The 18,335-nt window shown below is 46.6% G+C and overlaps 1 protein-coding gene across 2 annotated transcripts in view; it reads left to right on the plus strand.

The window, feature by feature from the left end:
- The window catches only part of TNN (tenascin N), a 64,287-nt gene that overhangs the window by 34,887 nt on the left and 11,065 nt on the right, over positions 1-18,335 (plus strand). For both annotated transcript variants that reach the window (XM_036117342.2, XM_078077994.1), the window contains 9 exons: positions 937-1,200; positions 3,158-3,421; positions 4,091-4,354; positions 5,024-5,287; positions 6,729-6,992; positions 9,836-10,099; positions 12,242-12,372; positions 13,430-13,562; positions 13,995-14,146. In XM_036117342.2, coding sequence (XP_035973235.2) covers positions 937-1,200; positions 3,158-3,421; positions 4,091-4,354; positions 5,024-5,287; positions 6,729-6,992; positions 9,836-10,099; positions 12,242-12,372; positions 13,430-13,562; positions 13,995-14,146 — 2,000 coding nt within the window. The remainder of the gene's footprint in view (positions 1-936; positions 1,201-3,157; positions 3,422-4,090; positions 4,355-5,023; positions 5,288-6,728; positions 6,993-9,835; positions 10,100-12,241; positions 12,373-13,429; positions 13,563-13,994; positions 14,147-18,335) is intronic.

Consider the following 18,335-nt stretch of genomic DNA (forward strand, 5'->3'; position numbering starts at 1 on the left):
GTTGGTCCTGCCTTGGCTGTGGGCTCTCAGGTTGGAATGTAGATACCAGTTTTCTTGGGGTCACAGCCCAAACCAGGGTAAGAGAGTCCTGCTTGATCATACCATTGCACATCTGTGACAGAACCTAGAAGCAAGAACTTTAGGGGAATGACTTTTGCAATGAACTATTTGGAACAAAGACATGCTATTATTTTCTTGGTGACTCCATTTTTGAATGCCTTCTGCGTGCATAGTATGGAGGAGCATAATTTTCTTCATTCATAAAATATCAACAAGGTGATATCATTAATAATAACTTATGGTCATTGGGCATCTAGTCTGTGCCAAGAATTGTCATAAGGGGCATATTATTATTAACTCATTTAATAAGGCAAGTATCCAGGATATACACTAATATTATCTTGCTCTGCCTTTTTTTTTTTCTATAGACACTAATATTCAGTATTTTCAAGGCCCCTTTTTACATGATATTTTTTGTCTTGGTTTTCAGAGCCACCCAGCAAGATATGTACAATAGCTATTAAACCTATTTTATAAATGTAGAGAAGTGAGGTGACTTACCCAAGGTCATGAAACAAATTAGTAATTTATGAAATTAGATGTGTGTATGGAACATTGGCACTCAAAGGAACTTTAAAGTCTGTCCAACCTAAACCCCAGGTTTATAGATGATAAGGCTGAGGCCCAGCCAGAGGCAGCTGAGATGTGCAGGGCCATAGATTTTCTGACTCTGGATCTAGCGCTCATTCTACTGTCCTGTGCTGCCTCCTTGAGGATCCAAGAGTCCAACCATGGAGAGAAGGTCTATGTCCATGAAACAACTGAAAACTGACATAAGAGATGGGAAAAACATAAGAACAGGAAACTGCTTCCCTCCAAGCAGCATGGTCTAACTCTTTGGTGCTTGTTAATAGTGCACTTTAACTTTCCTTTCAGACATTGACAGCCCAACAAATTTGGTGACTGACCGGGTGACAGAGAACACGGCCACCATCTCGTGGGACCTGGTGCAAGCTGTCATCGACAAGTACATGGTGCGCTACACCTCTGCTGATGGGGACACCAGGGAGCTGTCCGTGGGGAAGCAGCAGAACAGCACCGTCCTGATGGGCCTGAGGCCAGGTGTGGAGTACAAGGTCCAGGTGTGGGCCCAGAAGGGGGCCCGGGAGAGCAAGAAGGCTGACACTAAGGCCCCGACAGGTAATGGAACATTGTTCTTTGAGAATGTAAAACCTAAGTCTATGGCTGGTCCAGTTTTGTTTTCTTGCTTTGACACTGGCAGACTAGATGATCTATGAAAGGGCAGGATGGTGTCTCTTCAAAAGAGACTGCACACACCATCCTTCATCTCCCTTTTACACATGATCTTAAACTAAGGAGCTCACCCTTGGCCTCATACTTTGGTCTCAGAAAGATAAATGGTGATTGGTCCCATCTACTCACCGTTCCTCTGATTTGTGTTCAATCATTGAAATGTTTCTTTTTGAAAAGGAAAAGATAGGAAGAAACCATATATGTTAGGATCTGTGAGCCTAGTACTTTAGGGAAATGGTTTTTGCTCTGATCTCTTTGGGACAAGGAAGGGTTATTGTTTTGTTAGTGGATAAATCCTCTCGGGAGCACTGTGTGCTCCATTCTGAAAATCCTAAGGTTGCACTTACATACTGTATTAGTTTATAATTTTTAAAGCTCTTTCATCTCACTTTACTCATTTTTAAAAAAGATTTTATTTATTTTAGAGAGGGAGGTGGTGGGGAGGGACAGAGGGAGAGGGAGAGAATCTCAAGTAGACTCCACGCTTAGCACGGAGCCTGATGCGGGGCTCCATCTCACAAGACTGAGATAAGGACCTGAGCCAAAATCAAGAGTTGGACACTTAACCAACTGAGCCACCCAGGTGCCCCTTCTCATTTTTTAAAGAACAGCTTTATTGAGATATAATTTATTTTCCATAAAATGTAGTCTTTTAAAGCATATAATTCAATGGTTTTTAGTATATTTACAGTTATGCAACTATCACTAGTATATCACTAGTATCTAATTCAGAAGATTTTCATTACTCTGAAAAGAAACTCCTTGCCCATTAGCAGTCCCTCCGCATCCTAACTTCCCCAGCCCTAGGAAACTACTACTTTCTGTCTCTATATATAGAGTTCCTTATTTTAGACGTTTCATATAAATGTATCCATACAACCTGTGGCCTTTCATTACTGGCTTTATTCACTACACATAATATTTCCAAGGTTCATCCATGTTGTAGCATGTGTCAGTACTTTATTTTCTTGCCAAGTAATATTCCTTTGTATGGATGTAACACATTGTGTTTATCCATTTGTCCCTGATGAGCTTTTGGGTTGTTTCCACTTTTTGGCTATTGTGAATAGGGATACTATGAGCATTTGTGTACAGATTTTTGTGTGGACGTGTTTTCAGTTCTTTGGGGTTTATACCTAGGAGTGGAATTGCTGGGTCACATGGTAACTCTATGTTTAACCTTTTTAGGAATGGCTAAATTGTTTCCAGAGTGGTGGCATTATTTTATATACCCACCAGCAACAAATGAGGGTTGTATTCCTCATTTACTTGGTCCTCAGAGGCATTTGGTGAGATGGCTAGCTCGGGGATCAATATCCCCATTTTATAGTTCAGAAACCTCATATACAGAGAAGTGAATAATTTTTATAAGTCATGAAATTAGCTGATGATTCATGGAGTCAGATTTGTGGAATATTCATGGAATATTATGGTACCTTAATATCTAGATAGCAAGGCCCACATTGTACAAAGAAAGAACTGAGGCTCAGCTAGAGGCAGCAGAGCTAGCTGTCCAGGGCCACAGCTGGCTGATGACAGAGCTGGGCCTAGATCCCTGGTCTGTGGCTCTGCTCTGGGCTTTCCCTTCCCGTCTGCTCTGCATCTCTGGGCTGGAACAGAACCTCGCTCTTCTGACTCTGGATCTAGTGCTCATTCTACTGTCCTATGCTGCCTCCTTGAGGATCCAAGCGTCCAACCATGGAGAGAAGGTCTACGTCCATGAAACAACTGAAAACTGACATAAGAGATGGGAAAAACATAAGAACAAGAAACTGCCTCCCTCTAAGCAACATGGTCTAACTCTTTAGTGCTTGTTAATAGTACACTTTAACTTTCCTTTCAGATATTGACAGCCCAACAAATCTGGTGACTGACCGGGTGACAGAGGACACAGCCACCATTTCCTGGAATCCTGTGCAGGCTGTTATCGACAAGTACATAGTACGCTATACCTCTGCTGATGGAGACACCAGGGAGGTTCCCGTGGGGAAGGAGCAGAGCAGCACCATCCTGACGGGCCTGAGGCCAGGTGTGGAGTACACGGTCCAGGTGTGGGCCCAGAAGGGGGCCCGGGAGAGCAAGAAGGCCGACACCAAGGCCCCAACAGGTAACAAGAGAGAGATGGTGAATCGGAATTGAATTTTGAACATGTGGATTTGAGTGTGCATGGTACGAAAGATATGGTCTGAGATGAGAGACTTTGTAAAGAAAGTCCTAAAGATCAAAAAAGACAGTGAGTTCTAGTAGTGATCTCAGTGGGCTCATAGCTGGTAGCCATCACTCTGCCTGATAGTGATGAGCTGCTCACAAAACCACTCAACCCACTAGAAGGGAGAAGTAAAGTTGTGCAGTGGCCATGTTTTCAGCCGACTCAGCAAAGACGTTATAGGCCCTGACCATTGCAATGCTGGTGATAATGCTTTTAGAATGATTGCCCCTGAAGTAGCCCTTGAGAAAACGATAAATTGGGTACCCTGAACATCGTGGCAGATGTTTAGTGATTGTTTTGATGTGCCATAATGTTGCTAAGAAGATGTCATTTCTCCCACATTCCAGAGAGCTGAAAGCCAAGAAAATATGTTAAGTTTGCAATGAGTAGTCTTTTGAAATTGGGAGCCAGGGGTTACTTTCTCCCTTGATTCCCAGCAGACTCTGGATGGGAAGACCATTGCCTTGTGCAGAGAGAGACCTAGAAGATGAAAATGACAGTGATGGGGTGGTGGGTATCTCTTCATGGCTTCAAAGCTTAGGCTTTTCCAAATTTTTTTTTTAAAAGAAATTGACAGCCCCAAAAACCTGGTGACTGACCAGGTGACAGAGGACACGGCCACCATCTCCTGGGACCCGGTGCAAGCTGTCATCGACAAGTACATGGTGCGCTACACCTCTGCTGATGGGGACACCAGGGAGGTGTCCATGGGGAAGCAGCAGAACAGCACCGTCCTGACGGGCCTGAGGCCAGGTGTGGAGTACACGGTCCAGGTGTGGGCCCAGAAGGGGGCCCGGGAGAGCAAGAAGGCCGACACCAAGGCCCCAACAGGTAACAAGAGAGAGATGGTCAATCGGAATTGAATTTTGAACATGTGGATTTGAGTGTGCATGGTACGAAAGGTATGGTCTGAGATGAGGGACTTTGTAAAGAAAGTCCTAAAGATCAAAAAAGACAGTGAGTTCTAGTAGTGATCTCAGTGGGCTCATAGCTGGTAGCCATCACTCTGCCTGATAGTAATGAGCTGCTCACGAAACTACTCAACCCACTAGAAGGGAGAAGTAAAGTTGTGCAGTGGCCATGTTTTCAGCCGACTCAGCAAAGACGTTATAGGCCCTGACCATTGCAATGCTGGTGATAATGCTTTTAGAATGATTGCCCCTGAAATAGCCCTTGAAAAAACGATAAATTGGGTACCCTGAACATCGTGGCAGGTGTTTAATGATTGTTTTGATGTGCCATAATGTTGCTAAGAAGATGTCATTTCTCCCACATTCCAGAGAGCTGAAAGCCAAGAAAATATGTTAAGTTTGCAATGAGTAGTCTTTTGAAATTGGGAGCCAGGGGTTACTTTCTCCCTTGATTCCCAGCAGACTCTGGATGGGAAGACCATTGCCTTGTGCAGAGAGAGACCTAGAAGATGAAAATGACAGTGATGGGGTGATGGGTATCTCTTCATGGCTTCAAAGCTTAGGCTTTTCCAAATTTTTTTTTTTGAAGAAATTGACAGCCCCAAAAACCTGGTGACCGACCAGGTGACAGAGGACACGGCCACCATCTCCTGGGACCCGGTGCAAGCTGTCATCGACAAGTACATGGTGCGCTACACCTCTGCTGATGGGGACACCAGGGAGGTGTCCGTGGGGAAGCAGCAGAGCAGCGCCGTCCTGACGGGCCTGAGGCCAGGTGTGGAGTACACGGTCCAGGTGTGGGCCCAGAAGGGGGCCTGGGAGAGCAAGAAGGCCGACACCAAGGCCCCGACAGGTAAGGGAGCATTGTTCTTTGAGAATGTAAACCTAAGCCTATGGTTGGTCCAGTTTATTTTCTTGCTCTGACACTGGCAGACTAGATGAGCTCTGGAGGAGCACGATAGTGTCCCTTCATAAGAGACTGCACACACTGTCCCTCACCTCCCTTTAACTCGTTTCCTTACAAGTCAGGTCCAAGTGGCAGTTCTAAGCTACAATTTTGCCATGATTGGATGGTCATGCCCAGCGACTCCTTCTCTGAGTGCATGAATATTTCATTGTGGACAGTATTAAGGGTCTCTCATTGTGTTTTGAGTGGGAACAGAAAGTGAAAATCAAATGTTGTTAATAATAACATGTTGAAAATTCAGCTTTGAAAAATAGACTTTACATCTACCAGAGCAAGAAGATATATGTGGTATGCTTTAGCATGTATGAATCATGGTAATTCTGGTTTTAAGGATAAGGATAACTTTTATGTTCTATTCTAGTTTGATTGTGAAAGAGCTATATGGCCATATTTCTCTAGTGATTTAACCAGCTAACCAGCATTACAAGTGCATCTATAGTATGTAAAGCATGCTAAAACTGTATTTTTTTAAAATTTTATTTTGTTATGTTATGTTAATCACCATACATTACATCATTAGTTTTTGATGTAGTGTTCCATGATTCATTGTTTGCATATAACACCCAGTGCTCCATTCAATACGTGCACTCTTTAATATCCATCACCAAGCTAACCCATTCCCCCCACCCCACTCCCCTCTAAAACCCTCAGTTTGTTTCTCAGAGTCCGTAGTCTCTCATGGTTCATCTCCCCCTCCAATTCCCTCCCTTCATTTTTCCCTTCCTACTATCTTCTTTTTTTTTTTTAACATATACTGTATTATTTGTTAAAACTGGTTTTTAATTGGCTGATTCATTTAACAACGTATGTTCAGCATTTACCGTGTGCTCTGTTCTCTACGAGGCTGTGGGAACCCTGGAGGGTTAGGAGGTAGCCCTCTGCCTCTAGGAGCTGACATTTGCATCTGGCTATTAGAATCATCTTGCATGTAATCAGAGGTCTTTGTTGACATGATGCTAGAAACAAAATTGTTACTGCTTGTGAGCATGGGCTGTGTCTTCAACTGGGCCCCGCGTGCTACCTAACACCATGCCTTGTACCTAGTGGGAGTTTGACGTTCGCTTACTAAGTAAATAATGAGATTTGTTTTATTAAACTCTTAGTGGAGGCAATAGTGTAGATTTGTAGCTTTTGGTCTACTGTGCTTTCTTCTTGGGGAGTCAAAGTCTGTCTGGGGAGAGAAAATGCATCTCAATGAAGCAGTTAGAGCATAGGTGAGGGAGGAACCACAAAACATGAAAGGATCTCACCCCAAGCAAAATGACCCTGAGATTCTGTACTCTGAGGCCTATTAATAGTGTATGTTGAGCAGTACTTTTCCTTCTAGATATTGACAGCCCCAAAAACCTGGTGACCAACCAGGTGACAGAGAACACGGCCACCATCTCGTGGGACCCGGTGCAAGCTGTCATCGACAAGTACATGGTGCGCTACACCTCTGCCGATGGGGACACCAAGGAGGTGTCAGTGGGGAAGGAGCAGAGCAGCACCGTCCTGATGGGCCTGAGGCCAGGTGTGGAGTACATGGTCCAGGTGTGGGCCCAGAAGGGGGCCCGGGAGAGCAAGAAGGCCGACACCAAGGCCCCAACAGGTAACAGGAGGGAGGAGAAAATAAACTCAGGTCATCACTGTGGGCTGACCTGTTGCTGAACTATACCACTGCTGCTTTTGGGGTCTGTGACCAGGGACTGTGTTAGGAAAGTTTGCTGTAAAAAACTTCATTTACCTAAAGAAAAATCAAAGTGTAGTCATGGACTCAGTACTGAGCAGTCCTGTGACGGTCTTAAAACCCTTTCCCCAAGCCTTGCGGTTTTAACCGCTCTGCCTCTCAGTGAAAAACCGTGGGTTAGGGAACTGTTTTGTGACAGGCTGTTTTACGTAGGTTTGACTTAATAAGTGGTGTGTAGTTTAAAGGAGCAAGTGTTACCTTGGCAGGTTGCAGCTCTGTGTTCATTTCAACACACAGTTAAGTTTTGATGAGCATCTTCTAAAGGCCAGGCCTGGGATACAGTGGCAAAAACAAATATGATTCCTGCTCTCTTAAAGTCCGGTGGGAAAGATAGACAATCAACGAGCAAACAAATTATAACTGTAAACTATGGTCAGTTCTATGAAGGAGATGAACATGGTGCAGGTATAAAGAATAACAGGGTAGGGATGTTTCTTAGAAGGGATAGGATGAGTAATAGTTAAGATCCACATTGACAGAAACATCCACATAGCACTTGCTTACACAAGAAAGAAGTTTATTCTTGTCTTGTGGGATGGTCAGAGGGTAGGTGGGCCAGGCTGGTACGGTCGTTCCATGGCATGGGAGAGCCAGGCTGCTTCTGTATTGTTGTTCAGTCATCCCTAGGGAGTTGCCTCCATCTCTATAGTCATCCTCCACCCTCATTCCAGCAGTGGAAAGGGCAGGGCAGGGCTGGAACATTGCACACGTTCTTCACTTCTTCTCCTGTTCCACTGGCTAGATCCAAGACACAGTGCCAGACCTCACGACAGGAAAGGCTGGGGAATGAATTCTTCAGCTGGATGATCACATGCCTAGCCAACACTTCTGATCTACTGTCCCATCCAACAGAGTGGCCACTGGCTGCATGGGACTCCTTAAATGTTAACTAATTAGAAGTAATTAAATGATTTTCAAAGTTGTGCATTTCAAGCGGTCAACAGCCACATTGGTTAGTGACTACTGTATTGGACACTGTAGAATATTACCATCATTATAGAGAGATCCATTGGACAATATGCTCATGGAAGAAGGGGAGAATGGTTAGTGGGGAAAACTCGCCATTTGTGGCAGAGGGAAGGGTGTGCGTGACGGCCCTCAGATGGCACAGCTAAGATGGTTGCTGAACTGTGAGGGGGGCTGGTGTGGCTGGAGCACAGAGGGGGAGAGAGGGAAGTGGCATGGGGTGAGGTGGGAAGGAGGCAGGGTCACTCACACGGGACCACGCGGTGCCTGCAAGAGGGAGCATGTTACATTTATCAGAAGAAGAGCAATGTGATGTGGTGTTTGTTTAAAAAAGGTAGTTCAGGACACAGTGAGGAGGATCCACGGAGGACATGACAGGAGTAGCATTAGGAGGGTTAGTGAAGAGTCTAGTGTAAAATCCGGGAGAGGGGGGCGACGGCCATTGGGAAAGAGGGGGAGCAACGTGGAAGGTTGGGGCAGCATTGTCTGAGAGGGGAGACTGAGAGATAAATAGCCTCGGGGAAGAAGGTGAAGACTTTTAGACATTTAAACTGGAGAACCTTGTGAGATTCCTTGGTTGAATGAGTGATTTACTTATTGATTCCACAAATATAGGTCCAGTGTCAAGTGCATGCGAGGCACCGTGGTGGATATGCTGTTGTAGGTGCAAGCCGGGGGGCTCACAGGTTGGGGAGCAGAGAGCATTGGTTGGTATTCAAAGCCATGGACATGGATGAGGTCACTAAGGGAGGAGTGTAGAGAGAGGAAAAGGGGGAGCCTCCGGTGCCCCAACATTTCCAGGTTGCTGACAGAGGAGACTGAGGAAGGGTCAGGCCATTAGGAAAAAACCAGGGGAGGGTGTGGTCATGGAAGTTAAGAGCTGAGAGTGTTTTAAGACAGAGGGAGTGGATCAGCTCTGCCACATGCTGCTCAAAAGTCCAGTAAGGTGAGGATGGCTAGTGTCTATTGGATTTGGCGAAGTTGGGGGTGCCGTATCCTAGCGGTTTTAGTGGCGTGCTAATGGAAAAGTGCCAAACTTCATTGAATCGAGGAGTGAATGGGAGGGGAGGAGTGAAGTGAAGGTGAACCCTGTTCTCTTGAGAAGTCTGTCAGCTAAGGGGTGCAGAGAGGCAGGAGGTCCTAGAGCTTGTAGTCTGGGAACGATGACAGTAGAGAAGGAGAGACCAGGGATGCCGGAGAGAGCACAGACGAAAAGGAGACAAGTCCTTTAGAAGGTGGGAGGCTTCACAACTCAGAGCAAAGAGGGGCCCATCTGGGTTTTAACACAAGAAAACGGCAGGATCTTGGGCAAGACTTTTCATTTTTCTGGGCCTCCATGCTCCCCTTTGATAAAAGACTAGAAGGTTGGAAGATCTGACTTCTCAGCTCTGAGATTCTGTGAACAAAATAACCAGATACCACAGAGATAATGAAGAGGTCGTTTCAACAGCCAGTGGGGCGGCTTATCTTGTTGCTCAGGAGACTTTTTTTTTGTTACTTCTGTGGAAACTAGAGAGACAGAAAATTTCCATATTGATGAGCTTGCAGAAGATCTAATTCCTCCCAGTTGTAATATCCAATGGCTTGTTTCCCTGGAAAATGGAAAGCAGGGACCTTTCACTCCTGTTTTCAATGGAATTATATCATTATTAAAGATAACTTGAAGGGAAGACTCCTGGTGGTGGGGTGGTGGGATGGCCTCCCTTAGCTCTAAAATTTGGCCTTTCCTTTTTAAAAAGAAATTGACAGCCCCCAAAACCTGGTGACCAACCGGGTGACAGAGGACACAGCCACCATCTCCTGGGACCCGGTACAAGCTGTCATCGACAAGTACATGGTGCGCTACACCTCTGCTGATGGGGACACCAGGGAGGTGTCTGTGGGGAAGCAGCAGAACAGCACCGTCCTGATGGGCCTGAGGCCAGGTGTGGAGTACACTGTCCAGGTGTGGGCCCAGAAGGGGGCCCAGGAGAGCAAGAAGGCCGACACCAAGGCCCTGACAGGTACTGTGAGGGCCTGGGACAAGGAATCATGTACATCCATCAGGACAGTCTTCCTCCATACCTGGGGGTGCACAGGGGGGCAGGGAGGGCAGCTGTTTCGCCTGAGGCCATTCCTCAGAGGGGTTCCCTCTTTCCCTTTCTGAGGTACTATGCAGGCGTGACTGCTCTGCTTAGGAAGAGTGTAGAGGAGACAGTGTGAAAGTAGACCCGTGCGGCTCTTCCAGGTGCTTGTGCAAACGTAGCCTCCCTCACCGTCCACCCCGCTCAGCTCCCAGGCTCTCCGCCTGGGTGTTTGAACCTGCTTGGCCTCAGCTCCAGTTCGGAGAAGAGAGAGGCAAGGAAGCCCTTCTGTCTCCATCTCCCTCACTGGGACCTGGGAAGGTCACTGGGTTCTCTGACATCCTCGAGCCTCTGTGGACAGTCTGGGCAAGGCCTGGCCGTCCCCTCTGTGGCCGGTACACCGTGTGTGGCCCCTGGACTTAGAGGTGGCTTGAATTTCTTTATCAGTTACAAATAGCAGGGGTTTTTATTTTTTATTTTTTTAAAGATTTTATTTATTTACTTGACGGAGAGAGACACAGCGAGAGAGGGATCACAAGCAGGGGGAGCGGGAGAGGGAGAAGCAGGCTTCCTGCTGAGTGGGGTTTTTAAATAAAAAAAAGTAAAGTATACTTACAGTAAAAATTTTCAAACTAAACAAAAGTATATAGAAAGAAAAACTCCGTAATGCCCAGTGAGTTTCTCCAGAGACAACCAGTCCCTCTTTCCCTCCCTCTCTCTGTTTGTCTCCCTTGTTCCTTTCTTCCTCTGTTCCTTCATTATCTTCTCTTTGCTTTACTCTTGCCATTTTTAAAGACAACCGTATTACCACCTTTTTGCTTCACAGAAATGTGGCAGTAACCAAGACAGACCTCTCAAGCCTGTAACCAGGGGATTGGTGGGCAGAGAAGTAGCAGAGACCAGCTTAAGATATTTAAATAGTTAAGGTTTTTGCTTTAATTTCTGAAAGCAGGAAATTCAGTTTTGCAGTGGATGGAAAGAATGAAATCCGTACCAGATGTTACACTTTAGAGAGTCAGACCAAGCTGATATTACCGAAACTCAAAATTTGTCAAAACATTCTAATTCAAAACAACAGCTGCCTGATTTCTATTAAAATATCGCAATTCCGTTCTCAGCTGAAATGCTACTGGGGAGAAAATAGCCTGGAGACATCTTTTTTGGGAACCTCTAAATTAAAATCATCTTCTGTGATGATTTTTCAAAATGGAAATTTTCATTTAATATCTTATTTGGTTTAAGAAAAATGAGCCATCTGACCAATTAATATGGTGTTGACTGGAATTTTTGCTGAGATTGAGTTTCCCTGGTCTCCCGTGTGCACGTACACAGCCCCGTGTTCAGAGTCAGAGGAAATGCTCTGCTTTCCCTCCACCTCTTCTTCCCTTTCTTTCTTTCTCTCCTTCACACAAGCACCCCCCTGCTTTCCCAGGCTTTCTGTACAGGGTAAGCATCTAAGGCCACATATTTCATGATGTAAGAGATAGAACTTTATATTTCTATGCCAACTCAATGTTTATCACATTCTGCTTGTTGGTCAGAATCTCAGTAAATTTAGGGTCACGCTCCCTCTCCCGGGCTTTATGTGATGTCTTCGTTAATTTCCCAGTTGCCGGGCAGGGGAAGATGGGCATCCAGGGGTTCGGTCATCTTTCCAGGTAGGTGTTTGCTGAGCCCCTGGTTTCTGCACACAGGGCCTTCTCAGATCTGCACTGTCTCAGCATCCCACGCCACCTTGGGAGCCCTGCCATCCCTGAGAACCCGTCTGCTAATCTAGATTGCTTATACCCACCACTCTTGGAGAATCTGCGTTGGGGGGCGGGTGTGGGAGCACAGATTCACTCTGTCTGCCACCCACTCAACCCCCAACTTCCTTAGTCCCCTTGTCCTCGGTAGGTGGGTGCTTTTGGAAACAGAGGTCATAAGGAGCTGGTGGCAAGGAAGAGCAGAGACTGCTACTTGCTGGAAGGGAGGAAAAGAAATGGGAGGAGAAGTGGGAAGAAATATGTTAACACGTCAAAAATTATCTTGCCCCGCTTGCAATAATACTTAGTAATCATAATTACTTGACTTTATATACAGACATCGACCCTCCCAGAAACCTTCGTCCATCTGCTGTCACCCAGTCCGGAGGGGTGTTGACCTGGACAGCCCCCTCTGCTCAGATTGATGGCTACATTCTCACCTACCAGTTCCCAGATGGCACTGTTAAGGTATTGGAAACTTCTTGTTTGTTCTCTTGGTGCCCATGCCCCCCCCTCCATATGAAGCACCTGACTTGGGCCCACCAGCTTGATTGCTGGTATGACGGTGACCTGCTGAGAAATGAGTTGATCTTTAGTGATCATCTGCTGTGGTAAGGAAAGGTGCTACACAAGGTTATTTGTCGACATCATCCTACATGTGGCCTCATTTCATAGGACTCACTTGTATGTCTGTTCCTAGCTGACCACTGTGTATTCGCTGGCCACACATCTGTTCCATGTTATTGTGTTTATTGTTTGTCTTTCCCAATTCGTGCTAGCCCCATGAGGACAGGGACTTTTTGTCTGTGTTACTATCACTGTATCTAAAGTGCTTAGAACCTGGCACACGAGGGGTGCTCAGTAAATATTTATTGAATGAATCGATTAACCCTGACTTCAAGAGTTATACCTCCCACCTGGAATCTGAGGACCAACAAATTTGGTAACTTGTTATGATGGAAAATTCTTCTTTCTTCTTGGCAAGAAAGAGGGAGAAAGGGGAAAAGGGAGGGCACTTTGATTTATTCATGATCTCAGTGATTGCTTATGATAGCCCTTCAAGGGAAGTTAGCCCTCCGTTCATAGAGGAAATAAGATAGGTTCAGAAGGAAGTATTGAAAGGCCAACTATGGCTCCACCTCACAGATATCAGTGGTCACTTTTTTTCCCCTTATTAGCTTGTCAGCCCAGTGTCACCAGACTCGGTGGCTGTAGTTGGTGTCCTGGCATATGTCTAGAGGCCGAGTTGACCAGGAGACCTGGAGGGTGTTCCTCCAGGGGCAGGACCTGGTGCCGGCTCTCTGCGAGGGCTCCCAGCAGGGCCGAGTCTCCATGGCACCACCCTCCAGGGAAGCTGCTGGGACCCACCGGGACTCTGGGGGCCACCAAGCCCTCAAAGAAACCAAACATTGTCTTCTCAGAGAACTCCTGTCACTAGCACCAGGGAATGCTGTTGACACCTCAGGCATGGGGGGATGACACACGGACTGACTGTCTCCTGTCTCTTGTCTCCTTTGTTTGGTAGGAGGTACAGCTTGGAAGAGGGGATGAGAGGCTTGAGTTGCGAGGCCTTGAGCAGGGCATCACCTACCCTGTCTCCTTGATCGCCTTTAAGGGTGATCGCCGGAGCAGGAATGTATCTACCACCCTTTCCACAGGTAATGTGGACTCCTGCACGCTGAACGAGAACATGGTAGAGGACAAGCGTCAGAGAGCTCAGAAGAGGTGTCCGAGGAGGAGCGAGTGGACAGAGTGATGGATTTCTCTGGAAATGGGGCAATTGAAATACGGTTATAGGTTCAGATGAAATCCATCTCGTGGCAGAAAGACTAAAGAGGGGAGCAGAACAGAATGTTATTTTGTGGGACTTAGGGCAGGAGGTGATGTGAACTTGACCTTATTTCTAGTACATTTGAAGGGTTTGATGAGAGCAGGTGCATGAGAAAAATAAGATCTTAGTGAAGAGTTGGAAGAAGCAACGTAGTAGGAGGTTATGAAATAGTTTCGAAACAAAATAAATTGTCTTAAATAGCCCCCTCCTTCTTCCTTGCCCTTCTCCTAACGACACCATCTCTCTGCTTGACTCCTAGTTGGTGTGCGTTTTCCACACCCTTCGGACTGCAGTCAAGTTCAGCAGAACAGCAATGTTGCCAGTGGTCTGTACACCATCTACCTGCACGGTGACACCAGCCTGCCCCTGCAGGTGTACTGTGACATGGACACGGACGGAGGCGGCTGGATTGTGAGTCTAGGAGCATTGGTGGCTCGTACTTGTTTTCAGAGAGATCCCAGCCCCAGCCCTAGCCCCACCCCCACCCCACCCTCGCTGGAAGTACTTCACACCTGGGATAGAGCAGGCTTCGTGGAACGAAGGTTAATGATTTGTGGAGGCTGTGGGTTAATCAGCATCTAATAATGCCCTCTGTGTATGTATCACCTCCATTTTCTTCTCTTCCAAGCCCTGTCATAAACATGACTCTCCCATAGAAGCTTTCAAGTAAGTGACAGAGGTTATTCTTTCGCTTTTATAGATAGGTAAATTGAGGCCCACGAGGGAGAAGTGCCTTGGCACGTTACAAGAGTTAATGACAAAAGGTGGGACCAGATTTCAGGACCCCCGCCTCCCAGATCATTGGTTTTCCCTGTGGGTCTTCTCTGGCCATCCAAGATGGAAACACATGATGTCTTTGGGCCTCGGGCCTCTGAGCTGAAGTCCTTTGTCCAGGTTCTTCATCCTGCTCTGAGGATCAGAAGCAAAACTTTGGTTTGAAGGGCTGAAGCCTGAAAGAGGGAAACTTGGCAATGTGCCGATGGCCCTGCTTCCGTGTGGAGGTTTTATTCCCTTGGGCCATTGTCTGCTTACAGCCTGTGGCACCTGCTTTGATTGCTGTGGCCTGATCCAGTTACATGATGAGCTGCCTTTGAGGGTTGCCATCTGATGCCCCCGCCCCCCCGCCCTTCCTTCCCACGCCTGAACAGATAGAGGCTCTCACCACCCCAAACCAGCGTGAGACCTTACTGCTGTGCATCCGCAGCTCACTGTCGCGAGGAGAAATCATGAGCCCCTAGTGCTCAAACTACATTCATTTACACGTTCGCTCAGGGGTCTGCGAAAGCAAAGACACTTGAGCAGCCGCGGATAAAATGATCCCATCAGAGAAGCAGCAGTGAAGAAAACTTATTATCCGCACAGCTGCATCTGGTGGCTGAAAGGCAGTAACCGGATTGGATGGGTGGAGGGAAATTCCTGATTGATTTATACAAATAACCAAACAGAATGGAACGTGGGAGGGTCTTGCACCTGAGCAGACCCACAGGGCTATACCTGCTGCTTTTCATCAGCACCGTTGTAAGCGTTCAGTCTCTGCAGGCTCGAAGCCAGTTTCCTGCCTTGTGCCCATAATTGACCACTGGCAGAATGTTTGTGTTGTTTCCTGTGGCCTTTTTGAAAACCAGCCTTCCCTGGGGAAGGAGACATTTGTCCAGGGCAACCTCTAGAAAGATACCTGCCAGTCTGTCTGCCTGGGAATACCCCCGATTTTTTCCACAAGTATTTATTGAGTGCCTACTATGTGTCAAGCACTGTTTTATATACTCAAGAACCAGCCGTGAACCAAACAGACCCAAATCCCTGCCCTCAAGGAGCTTGCCTTCTACAGTCTGCTCATGCAAATGACCCTTACTTACCAGGATGCCGAGGTCAGTTCCAGAAATAATCGAATCACTCTGCATTCTAACCAACACCAGCCCCTCACCCCCTCCCAAGTCTTGTTTTCTGACCCAAACTCCTGAAGGTAATACAGGAACTGAGATTCTATAGGGGTCTCCTCAAAGCTACCACAGTCCCCAAAACACCTGAGTCCTAAAAACTTCTACACCAGATCTTTTACTGACAGTTTCCATGGTTTTGGGCTCGAGAATCTTTGTCACTGAGAGATGACCTTAGTACACTACTCTTTTATTTTCTAAAAAGATTTTATTTATTTAAAGAGAGAGAGAGAGCGCACATGAGTGGGGGAGGGGCAGAGGGGGAGAATCTTAAGCAGACACCCCGCTGAGCACGGAGTCCCATGAGAGGGGCTCAGTCTCACAACCCTGAGATCATGACCTGAGCTGAAACGAAGAGTCAGACACTTGACTGAGTCACCCAGGTGCCCCAGTACATTGCTCTTTTAAATGGAGCTTCCAAAATCCTTTTAAGGAAATTTTTCTCCATGGGGTGGCAGGAGCCCAATGTGATTAAGAGGCCAGGAAAACCCTACCCTGAGGTAATTGGTCTCACAGGAGGCAGGCTGGATTGAGGACCAGACGGGAACACTTCCGTGCCTCAAGCATTTCCATCTTTGTTTTCCGTCTTGCAAGCCTTAAGGACTGCATTAGAAGTTCTTTCCACAGACATTTAAATGACATTTTCATTTTTTTCTCCCCAGGGAATCAGTCAGACCACTGAGTAAGTTCTAGAGTGCAGTGACAGCTCTGGAGTGTAGAACTCTGCCCTCCTTGAGATGGACCTGCTAAGGGGCTTCTGTTACCCCAAACAATTCATTATAAGGTGTTTTCACACCATAGAATGGGAATGGGCTAGATTCCGAGGTAGTCAAATCAGGCTCCCTGATCGAGAGATACAGATGGTCACAGTGGGTCAGTTCATTTGGAATCTGACATAATAAAGTGCAAACTAACATTTATTGAGATATAATAATAACTTATTATATGTGAATGTGCCAGTCTCTGGCCTTCACACTTTTATGATTTATCATGATTAATGATCTTGCTAAAGCCTGGATTTAAGAGCATGACAAATGGGCTATTAACCTCTTGATCTCATAGTTTAGAAAAGCAAGGCTTGTCAAGGTTAACTAACTTGCCCAAGGACACAGCTAGTAAGTGTGGAGCTGGGTCTCAGTAGTGATGCAGAGAGCATCAGAACCATTGTTCAGAGTTTTCCTAGCTGAGCTGAAGCATTTAAAAAAAAATCAGGGAGGGGCACCTGGGTGGCTCATTCGGTTAAGCTTCCGACTCTTGGTTTCAGCTCAGGTCATGATCTGGGGGTCCTGGGATCGAGCCTCATGTCAGGCTCTGTGTTCAGCGGGGAGTCTGCTTCTCCCTCTCCCTCTGCCCCTCACCCTGCTTGTGCGCTCTCTCCAAAATAAATAAATAAATCTTTAAAAAAAAAATCAGGTGGACAAACCCCTACCATGCTTGGGCACTCTGTTCATTGATTGGAGAATGCCTTTGTAATGCGCCTGTCCCAGGAGGACAGGATCAGATTTGAGGCTGACCTTGTACTGTAACTAATTATGTTAGTGCGAATGTAATTGGACTTGATGTATGAGGAACACTGGTACGGCGTCTGCCCTGGGATCCCACTGTCCACGGCACAGGAAGAGTCCTGGGGAAGGGACCGGAATGGGCAGCATGCTAGGAAATGAACAGTTAACCCTAGAATCTAAAGAAATGGGTTTTGGAAAATAAACTCAGTGAAACTGGTATTTTCAAACTTTCTGATGAAAAGGTGAAGAGATCTGTGTTTTATCCTTGCATCCGCCACTAGATAATCAGCGGACTATGATTTAATCTGGCTAATCAAGCGATTACTTGAACTTTCCCGTCTGTAAAATGGCATCATAAGTCCTTGCCCTGCAGCCGGCACTGAACATGCTGCTCAGTTAACAGTGGTTACATGAGTGGATAAGCCAACGAAGAAATGAAGGAAGCCAAGAGAGGAGTGAGAGTCTCTGAAATGAAGGACAAAGGGGAAAGAAACCACAGTGTTAATGCAGTATGGAATGATTTGCCCGATCATTCTCTCAGTTCTGCTTGGCAGCTCAGTAGCTTTGGAGAACATTTTTACACTTACCCTCTCCTTGAGTTCTCCTAGCACCTCTGAGATGGACGCTTCCTTCCTGCTTCTAACCCCATGTGTCACGCAGCTGACAGAGGCTCAGTAACAGAGATGACTGGCTCACCAGCCACTGGCCAGGCAAGTGGCCCCGGTCAGCCTTAGAGCCCCGGGCTCTCCCCACCCGCCGTAGATCGATGCCCCAGTCCAGGGCTTCCTGGGCCAGCAAAGGTGGGTTGGTGCTTCAAAAGGAGTGACATGTGAGTTCCCACGTGAGGCTCTCAGCACTGTTGCAGGCAACCTGTTCTCCCCTCCCTCCCTGTCTCTTCCCAGAAAAAATAGAAAGAACGCACAAATATTGGGAGGTTTACCTTACCAAATTTGAGATAACGTGTTTTACTTCAAAGCACCTGCTGTGAAGCATGGTAGAAAGGAGGGAGATGGGGTTTTGTGGTGGGCCTTCTGCATTGAACGAATACCAAGGAAAGTAGAGACAAAGATGCCATCCCAGCCTTCCAGAATCCCAGAGTCATTTCTGTGATTAGCCAGGACGGTGTTTAGTGTGGCTTTCAAGGTCACGGGGAATGAC

Source organism: Halichoerus grypus, chromosome 7 (assembly GCF_964656455.1).
Source record: "Halichoerus grypus chromosome 7, mHalGry1.hap1.1, whole genome shotgun sequence".
Taxonomy (NCBI): Eukaryota; Metazoa; Chordata; class Mammalia; order Carnivora; family Phocidae; genus Halichoerus; species Halichoerus grypus.